This window comes from Lethenteron reissneri, chromosome 30, assembly GCF_015708825.2.
Source record: "Lethenteron reissneri isolate LAM-NWPU_2019-01 chromosome 30, ASM1570882v1, whole genome shotgun sequence".
In the NCBI taxonomy this organism is placed as follows: Eukaryota; Metazoa; Chordata; class Hyperoartia; order Petromyzontiformes; family Petromyzontidae; genus Lethenteron; species Lethenteron reissneri.
The window spans coordinates 15,673,118-15,695,201 of NC_083808.1; the positions used below are offsets into that span (position 1 = coordinate 15,673,118).

Genomic DNA, 22,084 nt, shown 5'->3' on the forward strand with positions numbered 1-22,084 from the left:
TAAACCTATATTCACAGGCTTTGCATAATTCTTATGCAGAACATTTGCACCACTTTGAACTTTCTTCAAGCCGCATGTTTTGAAAGAAGACCCCATATACAATTTATATATGTACTGTAATTACATACACTGTACATAGCTGTGCCAGTGCAGTATGTCATAATTACAGTATGTTCATATTGAAATAATTGAATGCAAATTACGTTTAATTCAGCATTCCAGGTCATTGTGTCCCAGTTGCATTTGTTTTGGCAAGCCATATCTTAGGTGAGTTTTAACATCGAATATCATTTATTTTTTATTTTTACTAGGCAAGGCCCACTGAGATATACAGCTTTTTTTTCAGAAGCGACCTGGCCACAAATGTGATAAGTGGCTTATCACGTGGAATGTTTTTAAAGTGGAGGGAAAAACCGGAGGACCCGGTGAAAAATCCACGCGACCAGGCAGAGAGACACGCAAACTCCAAATATATATGAGTAAGGGTGGGAATCGAACCCACGACCTCCTGTATATCAGGCGAGGTCGTTAATATCTCGCGAGGTGTGTCCTTTTCCTCATTGGAATCTTTGATTTTAATGTGTTGCCAAATTAGTCACATACAACAAGATAGCAACATTGTGCGAGCCTTACAAATTCATGCTCTACCAATCAAGGTCTAACTCTCCAGTGGCTCTGAGCACGGCTCATTTCACAACTCACAATTGGCTGCATTCACAATTGGCTCGCCGATTAATCACGCCACCTTAATCTCTCCGTGTGGAGGCGAACCACTCCGAAATTGCTGTAATAACGTAAACGCTGTGTCGGCGGGCGTACAGGTACGCTCATTTTCAAAGAGAACTCCATCTGCATATCCGAGGCGAAAATTTGAGCTTCTGCAAGTTAAACGCACCCCTCACCCAGCTTTGGCACCCTATCTGTCTTCTGATGAAGGACATCTGTAGTATTGAGATGGCATGGACTAGAGTCATGTGGATTGTGTTCCCTCATGTGCAATCTTAGTTTTAATTGTAGCAATTTCCACGGCTCTCGTTTGGCATGCGTGACAACAACACTGGGCCCAGTGAACTTCTAAATCTTAACACGTTAAATTGCCTTGCGTAATTTTTGACATCAGGACACATTCTGGCACTATGAACTCTGAAAAACTCTGAAAAATGTTGCTAAAACTAAAGCCAACCCGCTGTTATGGTCCAGGACACATTTCGGACAACACATTTTTCATACAAAATGTTGCCCTGTCTTTATAAAAAAATATATAACTGCATTTAGAGAACCACTGTCGGACATTGTTCATTCTTGCATTTTGTTGTTTTTTTGTTTATTTTTCCAGTGTTTGGTTTGAGCTTTGCTTATGTCAGGTATATCAGTCACTAATAATTATATTTGTGTGCAGCATAAAAGATTCACAAGACATTTTCATGAGACGTCTAACACCAGACACACTGACAACATTTGCCTTTAACTTGGCAGTACTATCAAAATATTTCCTCACTATATATGCAGTATATAATGTAAGGATTTGCTTTAACTCATTTCCAGTAAATGATTTTAGGTAGGGTTTTTAACTGTGGATAAATACCTGGGTACGGTGCACGGACTAGATTGATTTTTAATATGCTGCATAACACTGATAAGAATCGAAGTGGGAGTTTTTATTTTCACTTGCGTTTATACTTTTTTAACATTACCACGTGTCTGTGAAGACACAAAGTGTGATCACAAAGTAAGCGGTCTGACACAGAAACAATGTGTGAGCTTAATGAAACTGACTTTACTGGATAGCTCCTTCTCAAAGTTGTCCATCTTTTCCAAGGCTCCAGTTGTCTTGCCTTTTAAGTAATTCGCTCTCAGTTACACGTCCTCTGAATTGTCGACAGAAAATTGCTTCCATGCAAAGTGACTCACTTAATGTGGAAACGTGGATGTCACTGAGAGAAACCAGGTCTGGAATATGATTTCGTCGAGATTTATCTGAATAAAATGTAAATTATTATTTTCTCCGGACTTTTCTGGGTTTTCAGATTTTGTCAGACCCATGGACTTTTTAATCACCCTTTTGTGTTTGTAAAATTTTAGTAGAAATGTCGCTTTAGGATTTGTACATTGTTTCTGAACATGTTCCTGTAGGTAGCTTTGCAATGTTCCACTTGCTCAAACGATATATGATCGGCTATGTGTATTGCCATGCGCAGTCTGTAAAGAAAATAGGTTAAGTGAGTAGACGGATGGCGTCTGTTTAAGCCACTGTTTTATTCGGAAGGGAGCATGATCTGATCGAGCAATGCCGTGGCTACGCGTGCTTACAACATGGGTTGTTGTGAAGTGTCTTTCAGAAAGTGAGTATAGCACACAAATCAATGTTGGAAACAGAGGAATGAGTTCCACGTGAAAGATGTCGTTTTAATATATCCTGTGCAGGAAAGTAGTGCTGTGACCCTGGATACAGCTGAACGCTTTAGTGTATCGCTTACTAATACTAGGCTCTTAAATGTGTGATTTTTGTTTGTGTATTGCTCACGTTAAAACGACGTAGCTTTTTTTCTTCCAGTGCGCTGTAAAAATGCAACGCCTAAAGTTGCTTGCATTGTTATCGAATGCACTTTCATTGCCTGTTAATACGTTTTTAAATGTTGCTGACCATTCAAAAACACACATTAGGAACACTGTAATACTCGGGAATGGTTTCAACATTTAAGATTGTTGTTGGCGGGAAGTGGTTAGAAATATGTTACCTTATAGAAAGTGTGTATGTTCTGAACAGGAATTGTTTAATAACTTCAGGCCAGATTAAGGGCATTCATTACTTTCATTATCATGTATTATACAGTAAAATATGTATTTATGTAACGAAGTCCTTGATGAGGAACTTCATACCGAAACGATGCCCTAATCCCTTACCATTGCTGAGTAAATTAATGCTCTCCGTTTACTCATGAACAGTGATACAGAAATGCTTGCAGGAATGTACCACCACTTTGATAAACAGGAATTAGAACTGGATTTGGAAAACGGCGTACAGTCAACTTATTGAATTAACTAATGTACCTTGACGGTGCAAGTCACCACAACATGCTACGCGAAACATGATGAAAATAATTTATTACAATAAATCAAAGTGGGTTTACCGCGGTATAAAGTTACCCACTCGGTAAAAAGCACAGGACATCTGGGAAAAAAATAATCGGAGCATGTTTGTTTCTTTGTTTGCATGTTTTGCCCCAAGTACTGTATGTGTGTGGTTAATATAGACTTGATGCCTTGCAATAGGCGTCTATTTGGTCTTTGAACATCTTGACACCTGTTTTATTTGACATAAAAGATCAAGCCTAGTCTTATGTGTTTTTTCTATCATCATTTTGATACTGCCAAAAAGGTCCCATAGATATCGTACAATTTAAAGCATCGGGCTGTGTCGGGTTTCGCATTTGTACTGTCGTGGCTGCTTTGAAATGTTTGTACAAATCTTTGAAATGTTGTACAATGCTTTGAAATGATGTCCAATTCTTTGAAATGTTGTACAATGCTTTGAAATGATGTACAATGCCGTGCGACCCTCAGATGCAGCGGAGAGCGACAAAGGGAAGGGCATTTTCCAGTTTGACTTCCACCACCGGAGCTCCTTCGTGTGCACGAGCAAACCTCGTTGTGAGATGAAGTTGCGAACTCTGAACTGCGTTGGAACAACACCGTCTGCTGAAGGCGGCCGTTATTTCATGCGTCTATGTTCATAGCGCTCAAATAATAATTTGTTAATTATAATGAATGTCGCTATAAAACTGGAAAATGCCTTTACGATGTTTTTTTCCAAAATTACGGATTGTCGCATCATTTCACCTGCCCTTCCAAACTAGAATTCTCCCAAATACGTCAGAACTGAATGTATTTACATATCTTGAGCATTTCATCATTGTTAATATTACTGTTATTGTAGGAATGATGCTGGCCTGATTTCGGAAGGGATTGTCTCGGCTTGCTGGTTTTTTTTTTCGTCAGTGGTTTTGTCTCATAGAACTTGATTGTCTTGAGATGTTACAGACATGTCGCCTCTAAAATAAGTTTCCTTATGCTTAATGTCTGCAATATAATGTCACAAAAAGTGCGCGTCTGTTTTCATTGTGCATTTTTTAAGTTGTCTTTCAGAAAAAAATACCACACTCAATAGAACACTAATTCACTTTCACATCGAGGTTACCGAGCACAGGCCAAAAAGCCCAAAGTGCCGAGTGGCCAGCAACCAACAGTACTCTTCACGGTGTGGTCGATGAGGATTTTATGGTTTGTTGAATTTCGCAAAGTAAATACGACCTTCGAGAAGAAAAAAAAGAGACCGTGGAATGGAATTCCAAAGTCGAGCGGTGCAATGAAAAAAAGGCAGTGGTTTGAGTTGCAGTGCAGTGGGCTCTGAACATGATTTGGGTGATACTCTAAAAAAATTCGGTAAAGTTACATAGGTAAAAAAATAATAATAAATCACGACGTTTCGGAGGCAACACAAGTCTCCGTCTTTAGGTGGGACCGTGGAAATTACAATTGAAGACGGAGACTTGTGTTGCCTCCGAAGCGTCGTGATTTATAATTATTTTATTATATTATAATTTTTTACCTACGTGACTTTACTGAAAAAAACCTAAGGGTATGAATCCTTGCAGTCACGAAAGCTTCAAATCTAGAATTATGGTTTGGATGACTTGAAACAATCGAGTAGACGGAGTCCTTCACATCGGTGGAGGAATCAAAGAGTGAATTTCCTGGGAGCAAAATCCATGGTAGTAGCGATAGCAGAGTCATAGGGAGGTGACTGACCGCTGGCGAGCGAGTTACTGGAGTGAATCGGTGAATGCTGGACCATCAATCAACCGGACTACTTTACGTTGAAATCTGATCAACTTCCAGTGAGATAGTCACTGGGTGTTCCACCCCAGATGACAATGGAATTTTCACCTTTGGCTAAATTTGTGTTTTGTAAAGCAGTAATTTTTCAGTCGAGTTAAATCAGGATCAATTATAAACCAATACAGCGCTTTATTATAACTGAATACATGTTTGCCTCTTTTAACAAAGCAAGGGGAGGTTTGTGGACATCTGTAAACCAGGAAATTGGAAGCAGAGTTTAAGATCGAGGAGAGATGGAACCTGTTTTTGTTTGACCCATTTTGAGGGGAACATATGTGATCAAGACGCAAGAGACAGTGTGGAGCGTGAGTGTTGCCCCTCTTGCTTGCTCAACAGAGGGCGATCTGTGCTCACACAAAGACACCCGTATAACTTTACCAGACTGTTGGGGCAAGTGCTGTTAGCGAGCAACTATGATGGTCGGCTCGGTACACGAGTGGGTGGGTGGGTGGCCAGCACCACGCCCGACCACCTTTGTCTACCGCAGTGGCGATGTTTACACATCACACCATGTACTCATTTGAGGCTGAGTCGACCTAGGCGAGGCCCAGGACCAGCTGTTATATTAGTCTTCATATTCTTAGGTTTTTTCGGTAAAGTCTTTACCGAAAAAACCTAAGAATATGAATCCTTGCAGTCACGAAAGCTTCAAATCTAGAACTTGTATTAGTCGCCGGTGTTCACAGAGGTGTACATATACAGCACATGGCGTATACGAGACATACATAGGCACACCACCCCCGTGCTGTGATACTGAGCCCTCATTTCCCAATCGGAAGGTGGCGAGGACAAATCTCAGCTGGGGATAAATTATGCGAAATCAACAATAGTGTAGAGAGCTGGATTCTACCATCAGAATGTGGGATTTCCACCTCTGGATCAGCTGTTCGGGGTGTATCTGGGATGTCGAGTGTGACGCTGGCTGTACGTGAAAGGCAAGATGAGCAAGCCTGAGAGGCGACTGGCACCTGCAACCGGTTAGTTTATTAAGCGTTTGAGCGAGCGGTAATGTAATGGGTAACGTATGGTGGCATCATCGGTGGCTTTGGTCACCATGGCATCTCGAGTTTGCCTTCAGAAGTTGGCAATGGAAATGGGCACACCCCATGCAATTAGATTTTTACACGGACCCATCAGACTCTGAACGTCACGTGTCCATGTGCATTGTTTATGGACCTACTAGTGTTACAAAAAATCCGATTAAATAACCAACAACGCTCGAAATGAACAGTGAACGAGACTAAATTTCGATTTAAAGCTTTAAAAAAGTGAACGAGACGGCCAGAAAGCACACTCAGCACGTGAAGAAAGGGAAAACCATTAGCAAGTATGAGCTAAAATAAATTTATTTTCATTTGAAACACTTCATGGGTGTCACACATGCTACTATGGACCGCCGGGTTACTTTAAAACTAAAGTATTGTTTTATTTTGATGTTAAAATACTGTGCCATCGATGGGATGCTACATAGCTGTACTAAAAGGTACAAGATAGAAATAACAATTTTCTTGCCATAAGCTTTGCTTTTTTCAAAAACGTTTCCATTTTAAATGTATATATATTATCTGCCCTACAAGAACCATTCATTACCACTCCATCTCAACATACTTCATAAATACGTTGGGTTTTCGGTCTTAGGTTGTGTAATGTTCTACGACTCGAAGAAATGTGCCAACAATAAATATAGGCAGGCGTACACATGTGAGCGATTGCATGCACACTTAGAATAACAGCGTTTGTTTACTACACAGTAATTATCATACCTGTCAACCCATACGGTTTATCCGTATTCTTGTACAGGGAAATTGAGTCTTTCAGGTCCATACGACATACAGCCGTTTGTTTTGTCATGTGTTTGTGTTTCTCCTTTGTGATGGGACTTTGTAGGATGTACGCTGAGATTTATAAGGGCACGGGGTGACCAATGAGGTCTGAATTGGTCTGTAATAAGGTAGGGCCCTGATAAGGGGCTGACAGGTATGAATTATGAAGAAGTTTGTCGGTGCTCGAGCAATCAATCGCAGCTCTTAATTTTGGGTGCAGGCAGTTGTGGGATTGTCCAACGAAAGAGTGCGGACAAAATTCAGCACAGCGTGGCACTGCGAGCAAGCGCCGTGCTCCGACACTTGCTTACATTGGCTGTTTTGAGTCATGCCCCCAGGGAGTCGGCGACCAAAATAACAAAGAGACTTTTTTTGGTTCGAATTCGGTAAACAAAAAAAACTCAATATTTCAAAAGCCGAGATGCAATGTGAATACGAGACGGGTGATGGTCCTTAATAAATAACGTCACGAGGCCAGTCGTTAAAGAGCCGCACGCCACTGTGGTGTCGCGTTTTTGCAGATCGTTGTTCAATGTCGACCAACCCAGCCTTGCTGTGGACATGCAGATTTATTCTGCAACATTAGCCTTGATGCACAATTTTCACTTTATTTGTTATTTATATTTATTTGCAAGAGGCAAGTCAATTCATATTTGCGGAGTTTGTTCTTATGTGACACGTCGAACAAAGACGGTCACCGCATCGCGCGCTTTCAGACGCGCTTCTGTGGCCGTCTGGAACGCTCTTCCTTCCGATATTAGGAAGCCACTAGAGTTATGCACTTTTAAATAATCTGAATTGAAAACTAATTTATTTAGACCTGCTTGTTTCGTTTAGTTTGTCGTCGTTCCCCCCGCACCTGCGATGGCTACATATGGTGCGAAATGCGTTCTACATACATACGTCAGTTTAATGCCACAACGCAGCAGAACCCAGGGCCGCTCAGGGGGGCTGGTTCAAACAGGGGCAATGTACCCAGCACTCGCACATAGGGCACCACAACAGCCCTGCCGATGTGGAATTGAGGAGAATCCATCACGTGAAATTCTGCACCGGGCCCCCAGCAACCTCTGAGGAGTGGCCCTGGCTGAACCTTCCCCCCTGTCCCTCGTTAACATTGACTCCTCAACAGGGATAGGATTGTGGGATTGTCAGCATTGGCGCAGGGTCACGGAGATGAGACGTAGCCACACACTTGTTTACCACTTGGCCTTTTTTTAAAGCATTGCACCAAAGTGTTTTACTTTTAAATGAGGAACATTCATTTAAGCGATATATCTAGCACCAAACTTTAGCAACCATTTTGGTCTGGCCGAGTAGTAATGCGCTGATAATGCTTTACTCACAATCAAAAGTTTGAGAGTTCAGCGATTCATCCCTCCATGGACTTTAAAATAAGAACCACTTTGCGTGAAATTAACAGCAATAATTCGTCCCAGAGGGAGACTGGCAACTGTTTGTGGGAGTGGAGGAAATTCCACCACTGGTTCGGGGAGGCCAGAGGAGATGGTTCGTGTGGCATCTCTCATATGACAAGGGAGACATTGGAACTTTTGAGTGGTCCCCGTTGAGGATTTTCCTTGCGCGAATAGAAAACACTGACCCCTCATATGCGACCAACACCTTTCAGCGCTCTTCCTTCATTAAACCTTCGATAGACAAGTGTCAGCAAAGTGTCAGCAAAGTGCAGAGAACTAGCAGCCTGCTGATAACTGGGCATGTAACAATACAGTCACCCTAACCCAGCGACACCATTTGAAGTCACCTTTGGATTGAATAATTGATAATTATTAGTCTTTCATGTATACCAGCTTCTTTGCATGATTGTGTGTTCTTTGTTATCCATACCGATTTATTCCACCCCGTTTGCTTAAATTAATAATTTGAATATTTACATATAATTTGCATACATTGTAAAATCTCAATTCCCACAGCCAATTTGTATTAATGTATCGTGAGTCTAGCGAGGTACAATATTTTAATCGAATAATACATAGATACCAATCTGACAAGTTTAGCTTCATCAACAAATCAATAAATCCTTCCATCTGCATACCCACTCAATATTCACTCTCACCTCCAACGATGAGAGCAGCCTATGTATGTATGTTGAACTTATTTAGCACAGTACATAGCCAAAAGTGCTAGACCCGGTTTGTCAATGCATATTAATGACTGCATTGATATAATTTATGTCTATTTATTATTTTCGTCCCAATGAAACTATAATGCAGTCATACTGCAGGCATTCAATCCACAGTATCACTGCATCACCAAGAATACCCCTCTCTGCGATAGACAAGCGGGGTCTAGGCTGCTCTAATGTCGGAGATGAGAGTTAATATTGAGAAGATCGCAGGTGGAAGCATTTTATTGATTTGTTGCTTAAGCTGCGATGGTGGGCAAAACCTTTGCATTCGAACCCAGGCTGTGAGAAGTGCTAGGTTAGCAATTGTTATATTTTATAAACAAATTTAATTCCTGGCACTGACCTTTTTTCTTCTTCAAGAACAAAAACCCAGAACCGAAAACCCAACAAACAACCAGCTACTGAGCATGGCACACGTAAAAAAAAAAAATCACAAATATTACAGACGAGACTGGCCAAAGAGAGCAAGCTGCGACAATACAACAGCTGATGGAATTTCAAAAAAATATAAAATGTACACGTTGGTTTGTTCCACCCGCAAGGAAGGAGAGCCGGCGGGAAGCTTGGCAAACAGACACGGGCGGCACGGCATGACTTGACAGCGTGAGATGATACTTTGACGCAGTCCCTCGACAAAAGGTGATGACTCCAATTGTCGCGTTGGACAGGGGGCGGCATGCCTCGCCAGGTGCTTGTAGGCTCTTCACCCAGCCCCAAAAACCACCTCCATGCCAATTTCAGACGTGACTTATTTGTTTTGTGCATAGAGTTCACTGTTCCATTCCCTTTAAATGTGACGTCCCTTGTCGCGTTTTGGTAAGGTCAGTACTCCACAGTAACCGCCTTTGTTCGAAGGTACTCGTTAAGCGCTTCTTCACCTGGTGGGGGGAAAAAACACCAATAGGCGCGTCATGAATAAATAAATGAATGCAGGAACTAATTACATGCAATTCAACAGAGAAAATAATTGTAATCGATACTTAAGTGAGTGAAATTTCTGCGGCAGAGAACACTTTTTTTTTAAACATTCCGAAGGGATAAAATACAAATGCCCAAGTATCTTTGTGTATGAATGAACAAAAATGTGTTACGCATCGCCATTGAAGGTCCTGAGGCTGGTGGGACAGTCTCTCTGTTGACTTCACAGACTGGCCTCAAAAGTTCAGGAACATTGGAATGAATGGCGATCTGTAGCGATGAAACTGGGTTGCAAGATAGTATGTACATGTTTTGCGGCTGAACAGGAGGACGGTCACGTGATTGTATCATAATAATCATATCCTCAATCCAGAAAAACAATTACTTAGTCTCATGACAAATTTTAACAGGAGGGTCCTGCAACGAGATACTTATGCAGCAGAGAACTGTGAATGGATCATACCAATTGTCTATTGGATGATTTTGATGATTGATATTTGTTAAATTATTTTCTGCGTTATATATAAGATAGGCATAATGATGTACCTAATTGGATGGTTATGATTAATTAGATTCCGAGTTATAAATAAATTGAATGATCATCATTTGCATTCATGTTGCTTAACTGGATGATGATGCTTAATTGGATGATGCTTAATTGGATAATGATTATTAATGATGTTAAATTTTATGCTTCTGATGATGATGATAATCTTCATTCGTATAGCTGATGTAGCTGCAGAGCAACATTCAGGTTGTCAAGCCAGATAACCGCAGCGGGAGCAGCGGAGTGTATCGCCGTGATGTCTCCATCATATTTGTGGATTGGGAATTGCGTCGTTATGTTGTACAGTCGGTTCTGGATGACCACAGTCGCACACTGGAGAGCTTTTGTAAATGTTCCATTTGTGGATCAGGTATCTGCATCTGCCATGGCTTGCATGGATGCGGTTTTATGGTGGACTATGAGCGATAATATATGTACGATTGGTTACGATCGAGGCTTCATTGGAATGCGACCAGACGTCCGTTTACAAACGACCCAAGACATCTTCTCCCTGTCGGGCCACTCACCAAGGTCCTTCCCAAAGCCGGACTGCTTGAAGCCCCCAAAGGGGGCGGCCACGTCGGTCTTGTTGTAGGTGTTAATGAAGACGGTGCCGGCCTCGAGCTGGTCGCTCACGTACAGTGCCTTGGAGATGTCGCGCGTGAACACGCCGGACGCCAGGCCGAACTCCGTGTTGTTGGCGCGTGCGAGGACCCCGTCAATATCCCTGCCGACAGCGAAGCGTGACGGTGGTGCGTACGGACACACGCACAGACGTGAATCAACGCATGCACGGACAAATACCAATACATGGACATGTACATGTGTTGGTATTTGCCATTCCGTTGACGTACGTGTATGTCATTAGTTTTGAATGCAAACTAAATAAAATAACTTTATCGGTACGTCTTCAGGTCAGAAGGTGTAACCGAGGGTCCCACAAGGCCATGCGGGAGGACGTGTAGCACAGTTTGGCAACAGCTATCATAGAGTGCGGTCGTGTTGCTACAGTTCTCTGTGGTGAGAAACACTAAGTAAAAATTAACATTAGCCGCTTTCTTATTCCGAGGTTCAGCGGTGAACGGGAGCCACCCTGTAAAGAAACGTTTTCATCTACCCTACAGCTCCTGTCGGTAACAGGAACCACTGAGGACTTCTCCTGGAACTCTGCTGCTGCCTGTATTTGAACTCTGGACAATGTATTGGTGGTCGATTTGTCCTTACCCATCAGGGAACTTGGAGATGACCATGATGGGCCCGAAGGACTCCTCCTGAGCGATGTACATGTGGTCCTCCACACCCGTGAAGACAGACGGCTCCATGAAAAACCCTGCTCACCACATGCCACAGCAGAGCCTGTGTTTATATAAAAGGTAGATAAATGTGCAGCCCTGTACGCATATACCAACTGTTGCTGGAAGTAAGTATGTTGAACTTGGTTCGCACCGCACGTAGCCAACTTCGCTAATCGAAGGTGCGGGGGAACGACAAAAAATGAAACACAAAAAAGAAGTTCTAAAGAAATTCGTTTTCAATCTAGCTCCAGTGGCTTCATAATATTAGATGGAAGAATGTTCCAGACGGCCGCATAAGCGCATCCGAAAGCGCACGATGGCATACACAGTGACCGTCTTTGTTCGATGGCTCGCCAAAAGCTGCTGCTGTAAGGATGACCGGAGTTCGCGCGATGGTTTATGCTCCTTGACGAGATCAGCAAGGTATTGTGGTTCATTTGTGGCAAGCACTTTGTGGAAAGGGCCTCCATCCGTGGCAGTTCTTGAGAATCCTCCCAGAGGACATTTGACCTCCTAGAGGTGGAGGTAGGGGGTTGATTAAGAAACGTTTACCATTGTTTATTTTATTTCATATAACATTTTTTGATAAAAAAAAATTCGGAAAATAAAGAAGCAAAGTACTCAAAAGTTGTGAATTTATAGCCATGACCTATTAAATTAGCACTTTGCAAAGTTACACGTCTGGAATGACTGATGGAATGGTGGTTATACATCATCATCATTTTCATAGTTAATGTACTACGTTAATTATTTATCATGTAACCAACAGCATCTGCATTATATCGACAGTTAGAGATACTTATGGCAGAGTTACATGTTCAGTGAATTGTAGTTGAAGAACTTCTCAGTATATTTTGTACTGGAAGTATGGCAAGCACATAAATTATAGTAAAATTATTACTTGATATGCAATTTAAAGTTATGTGAAATTGATATTTTTAAATAATCATCCCAAAAATAGAAATCATATCGTTTTGTGAAAATGTATAGCATGGCAACCCTCATTGTCTTCCTCGTCAGTTTGGGTTTCCTCAGAGTGATCCCGTTTCTGAGAACAGTTCATAAGCAGGACCCTCTTAAAAAAGTCTTGAGACTCAGTAAGAATTAAACAAATGTATTATATCATTACTGTTGTCAGGCTGGTTTGATGATCTACGTTTGCAAATACTTCTGATAAGGTGTCCAATGACAATGTGGCTTAGAGCACACAACTACACAGCCCAGGGCTATCAGAAATGTGCTGTACAAAGCAAGACAGATTGCAGTGCCCTACGTTCTGCGCGTTTGGGAAAGGGCAAAGCATTTTCTGAAATTCTCAGTGATTAGACTGACCCTACGCTGAAGAACATATCAATGCCAGCCAGCAGTTTTGCAAATATTGTTCGAAAACATTTAAGAATACACAAATATGGCAGCTCGTACAATTAATGAAGTCAAGGTTTACACCAAGTAAAATTAATGTGCAGTGGTGTTCACCTCTGTTTCCAGCCCTGAGCCAGTGATGGAAATTCCGCATTCATACGGCAATCCATCCAACCAATACAACCAAAGTAAAATTCTCACAAATTGGTACTCATTCCATCAACCCACAGAAGATGATGGGTTGAGTCGACCCACGATCAGAATATGAACGTGCAAACTTTCCAAATATATTCTTCGATTAATGTAGACTGTATTTACAAAGTAGATTTTAATTTAAAACACCACACCAATTATGGTAGCATATCTTCCCTTCTACGTGACTTTACCGAAAGAACCAAGAAGATGAATCCCTGCAGTCACGAAAGCTTTAAATCGAAATATGGTAGCATAGTTTACTTGAAACTTTGTCAAACTCTAGTAACCATAAATTATCTAGTTCAGTGTGTTTATATAAAAAAAAAACAATTATTAGCACCTGCCAATTGAATACCCTGGTGGAAAAAATAATTGGACGGTTAAGTTTAATAATAGCAACAACTTTCACACCTCTACATGTACAGTTCCGTTTACTTGTTGATGTTGCGTTGGCAGTCCTGCCACACAAATTACCGAAATTAAGAACACATTCGTTAATAACAAAGCCTTAAAAAATATATATAATAGGTGACTTTTCAAGCACCGCCTCTACTTTATTCGACCAATCTGGCTTCTCCGTGTGCTGTGAAGAAAGTCCGCTGCCCAAAACGTTTCCAATTTTCCATATATTTTTAAGGCGACTGCTATTGACGAATGTGTTAAGTTTATTTTGTTGTTATACAATGTTCATCGAGGTATCACAACTTTAAAACCTGCACGTGCCCACCGTGGTTTTCGGTGACGCACATCCTTCTGAGATTCGAAAAAATCCCAGATGCTTTAAACATCTCGGGTTTTTTTCCAAAGTAGTGGTTGTTTTGAATGCTCCCGGAATGTGCTCTTGAAGATTACTTAAAGCTGTTCATTGTTTTTTGGTAAACAGTATAATCTCTCACACAACACCCACGTATGTTGAACTGTACGTATGTTGAACTTCTTTCGCACCTTACGTAGCCAACCGTGCTAATCGGAGGCGAGGGAGGACAACAAGCTGAACACAAAAAGCAGTTCTAAAGAAATTCGTTTTTAATCTAACACCAACATTCAGCCACACCGTCCAATCTGCTGCGTAGTAATAATCCTTCAACGGACAATACCTCCCGGGCATGCTGTGTGTATTACGCGCAAGAGGAATATTTATTCATAATCAACATTTTAGGATTAGATCGCGTTATTTATAAATGTGTCGTAACCCTCCACCACCCGACACGGCCAATCGGCAAAAAAAGTGTCACGTTGACAAAAGACAAATAGTTCACTGCTTTAGCCCACCGGTGTGTTGAAGCGTGAAACCACAATATTTACAATTTTTGAGTAGTACGACGTTTCGCTGGTAATTGCATCCAGCATCATCGGGCAATTCGCCAGAATGGTGAGGCTCTGCTCTGTCTCCCGGTCTTAAATAGAGCAGCAGCAGGGTGACGTCATCATTTAACTCATCAGGCGCAACGATTTGAGGCGGAGGGGGGGGGTTATTGTAATTATATACTAGATTAGTAATCAGGCAATTGTTACGATGTGAGTTGTAGATTAGTAATCAGTTGTAATGTGTGTTATTATAATTATATACTACGTTAGTAATCAGTTAATTAGTATTTGTTTACCCTATAAGGAATTGTAATGTGTATTATTTAATAATATGCTTCCAGGCCGCACTAAGCTTATCTTCTTTGGTATTGACCACGAACGCATGAATATAATGAGCCCCCGTGGCGCATAAACATGCCATGAGGGGACACTGGGAGGAATGACCCCGTATCAGTTCAAGGACGATCCAACCCAAATACAAAAGACTCTTGTGCATAGGTTCATCGTAGATTGTGTTGTACGGGGTTGTACGGCGCGAGAAACTAGATATCTTGAGGTGTGGCGTGCACTCGAACCATATCTGTGACATCACTGGCGGACCCTGTGGTGGCACACTGAATCATGACTGCAGAGTATATTTTTGTTCTCATAAATGAAGCTTCGCAATGGGAAACGCAGACTCAGTAAATAACTACAAGGGGACATTTTGGATTTCCTTGGGTTGCATTTTCCTTTCAACCTAAATTCCCTCTTCTGCAATTGGCAACAGAGCAAGCAGGCTGTTGACCTATGTCTAACGGGCTTTTGAGTCATCGTTTCTGACTCTCGTGAGTAAAAAAAAAACGGTAGGGCACTTTAAAATGACAGGTAACAGTGTAATGTGTGGTAACCGTGTAACGTGTGGTAACCGTGTAATGTGTGGTGACTGAGCGTGTAAGGGAGGCAACACTGGGAAGGCGACGTGTGGGGGACAAGGGGTCAGGGGTTGGTGTCGGGACACGGACGTCACCTGGTCGAGGAACCTGCCGCCCCCCGTGCACCAGCGTGGCCCCCTCCTTGACCCCCACCTCACAGTACTCCACCAGCTTCTCCATGTGTGCACGGTGGTTCTGAGGGCCATGGTCCGTGGACCGATCCAGCGGGTCGCCAACCTTCATCTTCTTAATCTCCTCCACCTTAGGAGGAAAGAGACAAGAGCGGAGGATCAGCTGGCTCAAGAGGTGCTGATGGTTCTAGATTTGAAGCTTTCGTGACTGCAAGGATTCATACTCTTAGGTTTTTCGGTAAAGTCACGTAGGTAAAAAATAAATAATATAATTGCAAAAATAATAAAAAATCGCTTGGAACTACACAAAGCTTCTTGAGAAAAATCCAGAAAGTAAGAGTTGATCAAGGAAGTCAGAATAACCAAGTCGCCTGATTCGGCATATTATTTTTTCTTTCAAAAACCTAACTGTCTAGTCCTTTCGAGAAAATTGACCAGGCTTCATGAGACCGGTGTTCCTCCTTGAACACCGAACACGCACAGATGCCGACGTGCACACTCAGACACGCGGGGCCCTCCCCGAGACTCACCACTCTCCGCACGTATTCGTCATGGATGGATTCCTCCACAAACAGCCTCCCCGCCGCAATGCAGTTCTCGCCTTTGTTAAAGAACACTGCGCTCATGCCCTTCACACCAGGGAGGACACACACGCAGACACACGCGCGCACACGGTTATGGGCGTGGTGCATATGCGTCGCATCTATAAACGTGCATTTGTGTGTGTCTAATGCGATCAACTCAGCGTCAAATTTTAGTACCTGGTGCAATGTGTAAACATGGCCATTAGTAAGACAAAGGCGACCGGGCGTAGTGCTGGCCACCCACCTGCTCGTGTGCCGTGCGGGCCTTTATAAGTGCTCGCATAACAGCACTTTCCCCAACAGTCTGTTCAGGCTAAACGGGTGATTATTGTTTTTGTGTGTCTATATCTATTGGGGTAGCGGTGGTGCAGTGGTTATCGCACTGCGCTATAAACCCGCCAACCTGATATCGATTCCCACTTATGATCAGCAACAGCGAATATCTGTATCGGTCCTGGGTCTCCCCTCGGTCGACTTAGCCTTAAATGAGTACCTGGTGGGGAGACAGTCGGCTGAATTTAGTGTTGGCCACCCACCCCCTCACGTCTGTTTAAGGGTATATGGGGGATCTTTTTCTTTGTATCTGTGCCAAGGTCAAGAGGTCATCATGAACAGTCCTGTTGATGCCACCACCACCCCACCATTGCTTCGACATCCCTTGCGTACATTATAATATTTCCATTCAATCGCATCACTCGAATGATAACCACTATAAAGTATGTATTCCCATTTATAACACCTCAAACTATTTATGGTCAACACGCTTACCCACAGTCTGCATGAATATCTACAATAGAAGAGCTATTTTGTGGAATTAATTCTAATTTAATGGATGGCTTTGCATCACACATATCGAATTAACAATATGTACGATAGCCAGGTCATAATCCAAGTGTGTCCATTACCAACTGTACAAGGGGCTGATTCTATCCCTATTGCAGGACCTGAGCCAGTACTACAAATGTTATCAATCCGGAGAGATGGTAGGCTGAGCTGACTGCCAATCAGGATCTAGATATGCTTCCGCTTGAAAACTAATTTCTTTAGAAAATGTTTTCGTGTTTAGTTTGGTGTCCTTCCCCGGCACCTCCGATTAGCACGCTTGGCTACGTACGGTGCGAAAGAAGTTGAACATACATTCACATGTTTAAACTCGCAACCCCTATAGTTGTAGAAAAGAGCCCTTTGGCCATAGTAAAACCTAGCTTGATGAACATCTAGCCTCTAAATATATCTTTGTCTAGGGAGTCTCTTCCATGTATTGACACAATAATTTTTCACCATGAAATGAATAAACATTGATCGTATCGGTACGGGTTGTCCTTACCCCAGTAAGATACGGTGACCTACAATTTCATTTCAAAACGAGAAATGAAATTTAACCCATGGAAATGTTTAGCAGCTGTATTTATTTGCGTGCGTTTGGCTATGTTCAACCCATTTTACAGCATAAGCATGGGTATTCATATACTGTATATTTTCAATGAATTTACGATGTATGATTCTCTACACCTGAGGAATTGGACCTATTTTGACCGCAGTGTTGTATTTATGCCACTGTAAGTGTCATGGAAAGATACCCATAACTTAAACATTAAAAATAAAATCTGTCCCTAAATGTGATCCTTAGCAGTGAGATAATGTCTCATTCGGATAAAATCCAGTGCGACAAAAAAAATTAATTGCTTATTTTCTGCAGCCGAGTCAGGCTTAATTAAGGCTAATGAACACGTAGGCACGGCTTTTAACAGATGCGCAGACCAGCATGGGCTCCGTGAGGTTAACGGTGCGGCGTTATGCTCCAGTCATTAAATGCGGACACACACCGCTTGCGATGTTGGGGCACAGCAGCTTCACGGCCATTGTCAACAACCGCGGGCGCATTAGCTGAGACAATTTGACCGAACAAACCATTTCTCTCGCAGCAGCGATTGTTTCGCTTAATCCGAGGGCAGGGACAGCGTGTACAATGCAAGCGCCATGCCTGCCGCGTGGTTTAAAAATGCAACGCTGGTAAGAATCGAGGTAAAAAATTGGAACTTTGCGTACGTACCATCCTCACCGCCTTGTCGATGTCGCAGTCGTTGAAAATGATGAGCGGTGATTTTCCACCGAGTTCCAGAGACACCTTCTTGAGGTTGCTCGTGGCACAGCTGAGTGTGGGAATGAACATCAACGAGGCAAACAGCACAAACAACACACACACACAATGTAACCAATATTGGTCAAACAACTCAGTGCTGAAATATAACCTGCGCATTACTCAATTGGGATTACACACAACAGCAACATCACCCCCTACTGCAGGGGAAAAAAAGACACTTCTGAGAAAAGTGTCTTGAGACCCAGTAAGGCGAAAAAACAAAAAGAGCAATCCAATGACCTCATGCACCTGACTGCAGGGTTGTGTGACAAGCCGCTTGTGTGCAAAGTGGTGTCTATGCTGAAGTCCAAAGTGAGTGGTGCTTGTTGAATATGCTGTCACCATTCTATATTGCCACTTAATGCAGTGCATTCATCCTTCTCATTCCACCTTCTTGTCCTCGTAAGGGACAGTCCTCAACAATGTGTAAGGCCGTCTATGGGCATTTCCACATGTAACAGGGGTGGCACATAAAGCAAGACGGTGCCAAGACGCCTATCATCACAAACCCATCTGTTAAGCCCGGTCCATGACAATCTGGATAGCTGGTTTCAATGGCCATAACCCAGTGGGTTAACGGCCTTAACCCAGTAAATGCAGGAAGGTTGAATCAACAACCTCTGTATTTCAAGTCCAGTGTGCTTGCTTAACAATACACCGCTCCCAGTGAAACACCCGGCTGCACGTTCTGCTTCGCGCTGCTTGACGTGCCCGCCGTTTCGCAGCTGGTCGACACGGGCAGGAACGAATGCTCACCTCTTCATGATCTGCTTTCCGATGGGCGTAGAGCCGGTGAATCCGAGCTTACGGATGTGTGGGTGCTCGGACATCCTCTGACCGACTATGGAGCCTACACATGCAGGCAAATGACAGGCACCGTAAGTAGACGTAGACCCCCCATAGAGCCTACACAGGCTGTTGGGGCGAGTGCAGTTAGCGGGAACCTGTGAAGGCTGACACGGCACACGGGGGGTGGTGTGACCAGCCTTAGTATCCCCATTGCTGAAGTTTTACAAATTTTGCCAGGTACTCATGTGAGGCTGAGTCGACTTAGGGGAGGCCCAGGATTTTTTCAAATAGTCACCACTGATTGTAGCCGTAGCCAGGAATCAAACTTAGCCTGCTGGGTTTGTGGTGCAGTGCACTAACGACTAGACTCCCGCTCCTCACCTCCATACAAAGTCCGATATCCCCCGTATCGCCTTAAAATACTTTTAGGGCAATTGCTGTTAACGAGCACCTATGAAGGCCAGCATGGTACGCGAGGGGGTGGGTGGCCACCACCACACCTGACTGCTTTGTCTCCTGAGTGGCGATGATTTCACACATCACACCAGCTACAAACCGACGTACACACACACACACACGAAAGCTGCAAGATACCTTCACTCCACGCATTCTTACTCCCATCTAGATGGATGCACCTTAATCTGTTTTCCAGTACCAGACGCGCCTGTGCGCCCGTGGTATTATCAGACGTGAGATCCTGTGCTTGAGCTACCTGAGCCAGGGATGATGTTAATGACGCCCTTTGGAAATCCAGCTTTAGCCGCGAGCTCGGCGAACTTGAGTGCAGTCAGCGGGGTCACCTGCCCGGGAACAAAAACAGCCATTCTTATTAGGACGCCACATCCGCATGCACTGACCCAATGACCGTTTAAATGGACGTATTGGTGGTACACCGGTGCAGCATAACTCATAAAAGTCTAAAATCTAAATTTGAACTGACATTTGTCTTCCGACTGCTTCGACATCACCCCACTAGAGTTTCTGACCGGGGGTTGGGAATCGTAGGGAAATATATATTTATTGTGAAAAATTTGCTCTTTTTTTTCTTTATACTGCGCACCACCGGTGTACCGCCAATACGTTCAAATAAAATAATACATTGAGCATCCAACATGCAGGCCACGTACATTCGCATGCAGGCAAACCTGATTATACGGGTTCGATAATCTTAGCCCAGTCACGCCCATATGTATTATACCGAATGTCACTTGTGATCAACTTGACTATAAAAACAAACAAAAAATATGTATAGCTCTTTGTTAATGACTGCTGAGATAAAGGCCTTCCCATGCCGTGTCAATTACAGGGGTCTGTTTGACCATACTTCACCCTATCCTGGTCAGTGTGTGTAGGTGAAGGTGGGGGGCACCCAGGATTGGTTCAAATATCACTCGCCGCCGATGTTATGCTTGGCCAGGAATCAGTGTGGGTGGGTGATGGGAGGTGTTGCCCGAGACCTGTTATAGATATCACTGGCTACTGTTGTTAACCCGCAATGTACGTAGTTTGATTTTTGGGCACTCAAATATTTTTTCCCAAATGCAACAACCCGAAAACACGGCCATAATTGAAAATGAATGTTGGGTTCCATTGAGGCTTTATCGGGTAAATACATCATAATAATTACTATGACTCTGTATGGCTTGGCACGCTGTACTTGAAACGAAAAGGTCACCAAATCGATCTCCCTCAGCGGCAATTGGAACAATGGGGGGGGGGGGGTGTTTCTCAAATTCCCCCCACCTCTGTCCACCCAGCAGCGTAAATGAGTCCACCACAGTTGATCGGCAGTTCTCGTGTCGTGGGGCAAAGCGTGGGTGCTCCCATCTCTTCCAACATGTCTGGCCGGTATGAAAGAGGGGGCCATAATATTCTTTCAAGAGGGGGCCTCGACAGCTCGATTTAGTTTCAGTTTTATACGTTGACCTGCTTTCGCACAGTACGCAGCCAACCGTGCAAATCGGAGGTGTGGGGGAAGGACAAAAAAACTCAACACAAAAAGCAGTTCTATAAAATATGAGTTTTCAATCTAAATTTAAAAGTGCATCGCTCCAGTGGCTACCAAATTTCGGACGGAAAAGCATTTCAGATGGCTGCAGAAACGCATTTGGAAGCGCGCAATGCAGTGATCGTCTTAGTTCGATGGCTCGCCAAAAGCCGCTGCGAGGACGATCGGAGGTCGCGTGACGGTTCATGCTCCTTGACGAGATCAGCAAGGTATGGTGGTTCATTTGTGGCAAAGCGCTTTGTGTGTAACAAGTGCGACCTCATAGTGGCTGCCCTTCTGCCAGCACATTTACCTTTCTCACATATGCCTCAGCGTGCTTCTTAAATCCGTTTCACTATAGGCAGAAAACTTGTTATTTTTTAGCTCCACAGTTCTGGCTGTCCGCCTGGTGGTGCTGGTTGTAATTACTGGCGACACGTGGTACTCGAATTGTAAATGTTGTGGGTTTACTCTCCAACACACCGGTGTGCTGAACTAAAAACGAATTGGCATGTTTTGTTTACGTTACAAACCTTACTAATTGGCTGTGTCTGGTGGTGCTGGTTGTAATTACTGGCGAAACGTGGTACTCGAATTGTAAATGTTGTGGGTTTACTCTCCAACACACCGGTGTGCTGAACTAATAACGAATTGGCATGTTTTGTTTACGTTACAAACCTTACTAATTGGCTGTGTCTGGTGGTGCTGGTTGTAATTACTGGCGACACGTGGTACTCGAATTGTAAATGTTGTGGGTTTACTCTCCAACACACCGGTGTGCTGAACTAATAACGAATTGGCATGTTTTGTTTACGTTACAAACCTTACTAATTGGCTGTGTCTGGTGGTGCTGGTTGTAATTACTGGCGAAACGTGGTACTCGAATTGTAAATGTTGTTGGTTTACTCTCCAACACACCGGTGTGCTGAACTAATAACGAATTGGCATGTTTTGTTTACGTTACAAACCTTACTAATTGGCTGTGTCTGGTGGTGCTGGTTGTAATTACTGGCGAAACGTGGTACTCGAATTGTAAATGT

At 43.2% G+C, this 22,084-nt stretch overlaps 1 protein-coding gene across 1 annotated transcript in view; it reads right to left on the reverse strand.

The window, feature by feature from the left end:
- Positions 1-6,229: 6,229 nt before the first annotated feature.
- LOC133349574 (mitochondrial 10-formyltetrahydrofolate dehydrogenase-like) overlaps positions 6,230-22,084 on the reverse strand; it is a 50,622-nt gene continuing 34,767 nt past the window's right edge. The window contains exons 16-23 of the mRNA XM_061563144.1: positions 19,770-19,857; positions 19,025-19,118; positions 18,179-18,278; positions 16,072-16,170; positions 15,506-15,671; positions 11,561-11,666; positions 10,864-11,063; positions 6,230-9,749 (exon numbers count right to left, since the gene is read on the reverse strand). Coding sequence (XP_061419128.1) covers positions 9,694-9,749; positions 10,864-11,063; positions 11,561-11,666; positions 15,506-15,671; positions 16,072-16,170; positions 18,179-18,278; positions 19,025-19,118; positions 19,770-19,857 — 909 coding nt within the window. The 3' untranslated portion in view covers positions 6,230-9,693. The remainder of the gene's footprint in view (positions 9,750-10,863; positions 11,064-11,560; positions 11,667-15,505; positions 15,672-16,071; positions 16,171-18,178; positions 18,279-19,024; positions 19,119-19,769; positions 19,858-22,084) is intronic.